Below are 8,035 nucleotides of genomic sequence, written 5' to 3'. Positions count from 1 at the left end.
CATTTTCTGCCATCAACAAAAGTTTTGATTTAGTAATTTATTTATTGTGACAGTTGATGCATATGCAAGGGCATAGGAACGAGTTAATATCGAAACCCGACAGATGGCATATAGTTATATTAATACAAATATGTGAACTACACTACAAAGCGATCACAAAATGCTGTGTAATCTTTTTCCCTATATTGTTTTTTTCTGGGTTTTTTTTTCCAAACAGAATGCTGTATAAATACATGTATGATATATGTTTTATGACCTAGCAGACTAAATATTTCAGTAAGACAAATTTAGTAGCACACACTGGTGCATGGTCTAAAGTGTTTATTAGTTAAAAATAATTAAATTTAAGTGACTTAGGTTCACTGGTAATTTAAGCAGCAACTTTCTTGACATAAAAAAAAGAAAATACACGAGTCATATCAAAAAGAAACAACACACTTGTTATTAACAGTTAAAATAAACATAAACATGTAAAGATGTGATATTTAATGGTTATACTTCTTCATGTTATGCCACTTGGTAGAACAGACCTGTTCAGTATCAAACGGAATAATTTTGAAACTAAAATAAGTGTGAGATAAAACGCTCCGATTTTAATTCACTGGACATCTACTGAAGTGTCTCCTATACATTCACAAAAATACTAGTTCTGAACAAAGACTGTCATTTATTGCAATGTGTGATGTATATTAAAAAAATGTAATGGATTTTTTAAAAGTTCGCATCACTATGTTTTTGCATATCACTAGTTGGAGCAATCCGCTTTATTGCCAAGGTCGCAATAAATTCTAAATAAATAAATTCTGATTCTGTTTTTGTTGGTGTCATTGCTGCCAACGGTCATAAGAGACAATGGCTGGTGTCGTCTTCAGGCCAGGCAGTCGCACCTCTGAGGGGGAAATGAAACTTCCGCTCGGCAGTTTGTGGCATTGTTTCCTGAACTACATGCAGCAAGCGTCGAAACTTGAGAATTGCAGTAGACTCTGGTGAGGTGAAGCAGAGGATTCTGAGAACCGGAACCTGACTGACTTCACAGGCGTCTCACTATACTGTTGTGATCTCGAGGCTCTCACTGGATTTGAAAGGTGGTGTCTGCGATTCCAACTGGGATTTGATATCTCACTGGGATCCTTGCTTTTGTTTGTTTGATGTCCAACTATAACAGTATTTTGTTGCTTGTTAATAATAAAATTCGACATTGTCCAGTCATGCCATTGTTGTGCGTGTATTTTTGTTTCACAAGTCACGTTTTACTGATTTCATTTGAACCTCTTTCACCTCTGAACACCACTTTTTTCCCAGTCTGTCTTCAGTTCTGATACAGACAGAGACTTCGCCACAAGTCTGTTGCTGCCGTTCATCAGTAATTACAGAGGAATTCCAAAACAGAGAAGCTTGTTTTCTACTCCTCCAGTCAGCAGTGCAACATCTCACTGCTAATTCTGTTGATGGCTCCTTAATGGGAGTCATGCGGACGTACTGAGGAGCCGGACTGGGAAGTCCGAGGAGTCGATCCCACCGACCAATGAGAAGCGGCTTTCCAGTCATGTTGCATCCCACAGGAGAAACAGCAACAGAGGTGGTGTGAGCACTGTCTGGAAAAATGGAGAGCCTGATATGTGATTGGGGCTTGTGACAAAATAGCAAAGACTGAGGTCTTTTTTGTGGCAGCGACCACCATCATGAACATCCTGGCAGCATCTACGTCCACCACGCTGGTCACTCTGACCTTCTGTAAGTCACTTCAGTTCTGTGTACTGCGACATGCTGCTAATGTCTAGTGCTTTCACAGGGACTCTGGTGTTCCTGATCCGACCCGCGACACTGAGAGCCCAAGAGGGAACCACAGCCAACATCAAGCACATCGTCCTGGGACGGTGCCACAGCTACATGAACTTTGTCAATCCCACCATGAGGTAACCTGCTACGTTTTTTAAATTTGCCGTTGTTTCAAAACTGCTGACCCAGAAGTAAACGTTTCCCGCTCTTCTCTGGTTTTATTTGTCGCTTCTGCTTTCCAGCTAAAGAAGGTTGTGAGAAACTTGACACTGGACAGTTTCCTGATTGTCGGAGTTTGAAGAAGAAATGAACCTTGTTGTACAAGTGTAATAGGTTTTTTATATGGTTTAAGTATATGAAAATGATGTAAACAAGCCAAATGTTTCGTCACCATAACGGTAAACGTTGTTACAAAGGAGGTGGTTATTGTGGTGAAAGGTCAGACACGCCACATGTCATAATACACGATGCGAAGCAGAGGTGTCACTCACAATCCTGTCCTTCACCCTTGACTCACAACACTCTCACAGTCTGGTTTTCTCCTTGAAGCATCGTCCCACTTCCCCATCTTTGATCGAATTCTCTTTCACCAGCATCCATTTGTTCAGAGTATTTATAATCTCCACTGTAGTGATGGGTAGATGAGGTGTCATGAAACAGTGTTGCAGAGTTGAAGAAACAGAGTCCACTAGATGGCGCTCTTGGTTTAGAAATGATGTGAGGTTTCATTGCATTAGTTTGTAAATCCAAACATTTTACAGCAGACAGTGCCATCTGGTGGCCTCAGAAAATCAGGACACTGTTTCATGAAGCTTCATCAGCCCTTCAATACTGTGTCATGAAACCTCATCTAGACTTCAATACTGTGTCATGAAACCTCATCTACCCTTCAATACTGTGTCATGAAACCTCATCTACCCTTCAATACTGTGTCATGAAACCTCATCTACCCTTCAATACTGTGTCATGAAACCCCGTTGACCTATCACTACTCCACAGTCAGTCAAAGCGTATTGATATTTATAGTTTGGTTTGAAATTACCACAACTAATAGAGTTTATTTTGAGAGAAAAAAAACAAACAAACAAACAATAACAATAATATATATGTGTGTGTCATTTTTATCTATAATAGGTCTTATATTAATACAACAAACTGAAAAATAACTGTCTTCTACCACAGATAATTTGAAGACACTTCTGAGTTTTTAAATACATTTTTATGAGAAACTGCTGTAATATTTAACTTGATTTCCTCTGACTGCTGTGGTGTATCACGGGGATGTGACTTCGTGCTGACGCGTTACATGGTTCTGTTTTTCGTTGCAGTTTTGATTGTGAGGAAATCTGGCGACACTTTGAGGTCGCGGTGGCTCAGCGGTCGCCCTGTAACATCACGGTGGAGCACTATCATCACATGTTTCTTGCCATGCCTCAAACCTGGCCGTGTGACCGGGTGAGAGCTTGGGTCCCTTCCTGAATATCCCAGCTCACCATCAAAGGACTGACGTCGACCTTGTCGTTCAGTTTCTCTTCTGGAGTCGAACCAGAAGGCTGATGCGCAGCTACGCCACGGTTCTGGGTCACTTCTGGACGCTGGAGGACACACTGGCCGGCTACCTCTTCAATGACCTCGTGTGGTGCGGACGCCACGGTGACTTGGGTTTGTGTCCGTCCAGTTCAACAGTGGGTGACTGTAAACACAACATGGAGACGGAAATGACAGTCGCTGGTCTAAAAGCGATGTGAGGTCGACCACAAATGGATCTGTGGTTCCAGGGGTTGGCACAAACAGTCTAAAGGCTAATGCACTTCTGAGTCGAACCTGCTTGCATTTGTCCTGATCTACTTGGTGCTATATCAATACATTATTTTATTTTATTTTATTCAATTTTATTTTCATATGATATTGTTTAGTGCTTCATTTAGAGAAGGGTGCTTATCATCATGGTCAGCAGATAGCTTTACATTTTCGGATTGTTGTTGTGGGATTGTTATTTGTATATATATTGGGAGACAACAAAAAATGCCTCACAAAAAAATAAAATAATTAATGCCCATAAAAATGACCACAAACTTAAAAAGCCTGACTGGGCTTTTGAAAGGAATATAACCGTATGCATTAGAAATATAAATAGTTTCAAAATATAAATTGACAAGGTCAATCGTAAAAATGTGAAACTCGACCAGAGATGATCAAAATTGTCCAGTTTCATTATGACCACTCATTTAAGGCAATATGAATTAGACTTTTTATATAATTGTTTTTCCCCCTCATTTTTTATGTTACTTGTGACATTTCAAAAGTAAAAAAGGAATTTAAAAATGATGACTGGACTACAAGAGGAGATTGAAAACACAACGTGCAGCGCCATTAAATCTCTGCTAAAAACTCACTTCTATATTAATGTCATATCTTCCATGCATCTTCTTACTTGGAGCTCACCGAGGGCCGAGCCGTCCACCTTCATGGTCGAGCAGGTGCAAACATTTGTCGCTGTTGTGTCCGTACAGAACTTTGTGAACAGCATTCTAATAGGTCCTATATTAAAAAAGTTTAATTTCTCATCATTTAATCCCGAGAAATATCTGCGTATCTTAGCAACAGAAGCTGTGGCATCTTCATGTAAGTGAACTTTCTTTCAAAGTTTTCACCAAAACATGTTGTTTTCACAGCTCGTATTTTAACTGCACATTCACTGTGTTGCTCTGTTGTGGGATTTTTTTCAACCGTTGTGGGAAGTTATGCAGATAAGATTTGCCGTCTTCTGAGACTGTACTCTGTACACTTTCCACCCACCCAAACACTTAAAAATAATTGGCAATATCGGGTCGATATTATCTACCTTTATACTAATTTCAAGACGATTGGCGAGTTCATGAAGTGACTGAAGGGTGGAAGGAATCACCTTTTTAAAATCATTTTGATTTGACTGTCTTACAGATATTGATATTTTGGTGTGACTTTTGAAATCACAACTCTGTTAACTTCATTTTAAAAATGTTTAATTTTGTGTTTTTTTTATGTGTAAAGAGTCTATTTCAAAATGACCCAAAATGAAATGGAATATCGGTGATATAAACGTGTATAAACAGATTTATTTTTTTGCATTTCACTCCCAGGGTTTGATTTCAGCTCCTGTCCTCAGTGGTCAGCCTGTCCCCATCACCCCGTGTTTTCCTTGTGGAGGCAGGCGTCCCAAAATGTGAGTTTCATCGGAAGAACCATGTGGAAACAGTCCAAAACGTGTGTTTCAGTTCGCAGAAGTGGCCTGTGGGAACATCACCGTGCTTCTGAACGGCTCCATCGGCGAGGCGTTTGACCGCCACAGGTGGGCGATGAGTCCGCCACGCTTCCCTGGTTTACCAACCTAACAAAGTGCTTTGTCTCCCTCCAGTATTTTCGGAAGTGTGGAACTGGACAGTCTCAATCCTGAGAGGGTGAATTATGTCAACATCAAGGTGGCGTCCAACCTCGGAGGACCGTCTGTGTGAGACTCTCTCGCATGTGTGCACTGACTGTGAAGTTTCTCAGTCCAAATATCACATTCAAACCACACCACTTCCACTTTTCCACGAAAGGTCGCAGGATTGATGACACCACAGAAGCAAACAGAACTGAAACTGAGGAAGTGGCTGGGCGTAAATGATGAGGCAAGGGTCTGATCATGACAACTGACTGGAGATCCTTGTCTTTTAGCTCAGCTCTTTTTCCCCCCACCGACTGAAGCTAGCCGTGAAACTCAGTCCTTCCCTTAATGGTTCATGATTCATGGCGACAGAGCTCATCTCACCATCACTACAACACATTTTAAGACACGATTCCTCTAGTATCAACAATGACCCCAATATATGCAAATTTCCTACAACACAGTGGGAACCTGAAGGCATCAATCCAGGTTTTGGCTCTGATTTATTTATAAGCATACAGACCTGTGTGGTGAACTTTTATAGCCAGGTTGGAATCGGAGCAGTTCAAGGTAAAGACCCGACAGGGAACGCAACATGAGCCTCACAACGGTCACATCTGCTTTGGCTGAAAACTCCAAACCTGCGTCGACACGTCTGCAGCTAATAAAAACACATTGTTGTCTTCCTCTCCAGAGAGTCCTGCGAACAAGGCTCCATCGCAGACTTAATCCAAATCCTGAAGTTTCGGGGGTTCCGCTGGACCTGCACTGACAATGACCCGTAAGAGTTCAAGCAGGCTGTTGTGAGGACCCTCAGTGTAGAGGGGGGGAACTAACACAGCTGATATCTCTTCACAGGTCCTTGGTGATCCTGCAGTGCGTTCAAGAACCCACTCACCCGGCCTGTCGGATGTGTGGTCTCAACTGAGTCTTCACACTTTTTGGAGGGGGGGTAAATAAATAAATACCCTGTTCCTGTTCTTATGCAGTGAAACTACATTATCTCATTTCATTTCCTAAACAAAAGCCAATCGAAACATGAATTGAATGAACAAGGGACTGTTCAGAGTGGATGCTGTTTCTAAGACCATGGTTCTCATTTTCAGTGCATAGTGATGGTTGAATGAGGTTCCATGGCACAGTAATGAAGGGTCGGTGAGGTTTCATGGCACAGTAATGAAGGGTAGATGAGGTTTCATGACACAGTATTGAAGGGTAGACGAGGCTTCATGACACAGTATTGAAGGGTAGATGAGGTTTCATGGCACAGTATCGAAGGGTAGATGAGGTTTCATGACAGTAATGAAGGCTAGATGAGGTTTCATGACACAGTATCGAAGGGTAGATGAGGCTTCATTGTGTTGAAGGCCACCATTTCTAAACCAAGAGCGCCATCTAGTGGCCTCTGAAAATTAGGAGACTGATTCATCAACCCTGCAAAACTGTTTCATGATGCCTCATCTACCCATCACTTGCTATATGGCTCTGTCCTGGTTAGAGATGGCTGTATTGGAGGAGGTGTTTCTTCTGGACTTCAGTCAACTGTTTTCACCTGAGGTCGCCATCTTTTTGGAGACTGAACTGCAACAACAGTTACTATTCTAATAGATTGCGAAGCCTTTCAGGAGAGACTCATACTTGAACCACTGCTACACCACACTGAGTGACTTTTCTCCACGTCCTGTGAGTAGAGGGAAGCCCCAGGGCAGACCCAGCACAGGCCGAGGCAGAGTCCTCACGACCAGCCCCAGAAAAGGGGGTCAAACACGGACGACTGTATCCTCACCGTCAACACGTTCCGCCTTTGATTCCGTCAAGTTTGACAAGAAAACAAAGGCCAGAAGCTCAAAGATCTGTGGTGAAATGAGCTCAGACTTGACTCAGCGGAGCTCAAGTGTCAAACTCACATCAAACGTGTTACATAATGGCAAATTAATTAATGTTGCGTAAGCAGCTATTGCTGGAAACCAAGTGCAATCTCGTCCTTCGATAAACGGTTTTATTTGCTTGCGTAAACCCTTATGAGGTGAGATAGAAATCTGTAAATAGATCATAAAGAAAATGGGAGGACAATTGAGGGGAAAATGGGAGATGAGACAAATGAAAACACAGAAAATACAAATATAAGATGATGAGGAACCAAATAATGGGTCACAATAACTGCAATAACTGAGGTGAAACTGTTTCAGCGCGGCTCCACAGATGCAGGCCACAGTAGCGTGAAGCTTCTCCTCTACTCCCTGGTTTGAATTGAGAGTTTGTTTGAGAGAAAAGACTGTCAGCTTCAGTGATGACAGCAAGGCAGAGGACGGATGTGCTGGTTAGAGAGTCTCCTGGTGCCCCACACCACTCAGACTGCCGGTGGAAAGGAAGCCCTTGGGCCTTCACCTCCACCTGTAGTGGGCTGAATAGCTTGAACGCCGTAAGGGGGAGGTGATGGAGAAGAGGGGACGAAGTGGGGAGACTCAACCTTCAAACCCTCGCTGTGGTGGCAGAAACTTTGAAAATGAGGATGAACTGTTTTAGAGTATAACATGACATTTTTTTATTTTTTTACTAATACACACAAACACACTGACAATACTCAGCTTCCCGGAAAAGACGAGTGAAACAGTCCAACTCATCTAAAGAGTTGCATCGTCCCATTATTCTCATTAATACATTCCGTTATACTGAGCTAAACAGTTCCCATGATGCTTTGCAGTCCAGTCCACCTATCACAGTGGCTGATCACAACAACATGACTCTGCATCCAGCGCCAGTCACCTGTCATCTGAGCAGCCCGTCTCTCCAGGAGCAGAAGAGGGGCAAAGGAGGGGGATGAAAACTGCGCATTTTAGCACTTTG

At 42.4% G+C, this 8,035-nt stretch overlaps 1 protein-coding gene across 1 annotated transcript; it reads left to right on the top strand.

Moving 5' to 3' along the window:
• The first annotated feature begins 1,595 nt into the window (after positions 1-1,595).
• Positions 1,596-6,133, top strand: LOC128756279 (ADP-ribosyl cyclase/cyclic ADP-ribose hydrolase 1). The gene is made up of 9 exons (XM_053860658.1): positions 1,596-1,734; positions 1,793-1,916; positions 3,108-3,234; positions 3,306-3,441; positions 4,902-4,984; positions 5,037-5,110; positions 5,177-5,269; positions 5,883-5,969; positions 6,047-6,133. Exons 1-9 carry the CDS (start codon positions 1,683-1,685, stop codon positions 6,114-6,116), a joined length of 846 nt encoding a protein of 281 aa, XP_053716633.1. The 5' UTR covers positions 1,596-1,682; the 3' UTR covers positions 6,117-6,133.
• Positions 6,134-8,035: the final 1,902 nt, after the last annotated feature.

This window comes from Synchiropus splendidus, chromosome 3 (genome assembly GCF_027744825.2).
Source record: "Synchiropus splendidus isolate RoL2022-P1 chromosome 3, RoL_Sspl_1.0, whole genome shotgun sequence".
Lineage (NCBI taxonomy): Eukaryota > Metazoa > Chordata > Actinopteri > Syngnathiformes > Callionymidae > Synchiropus > Synchiropus splendidus.
The sequence above is the reverse complement of the archived record's forward strand: the minus strand, read 5'-3'. Positions and strand labels throughout refer to the sequence as shown.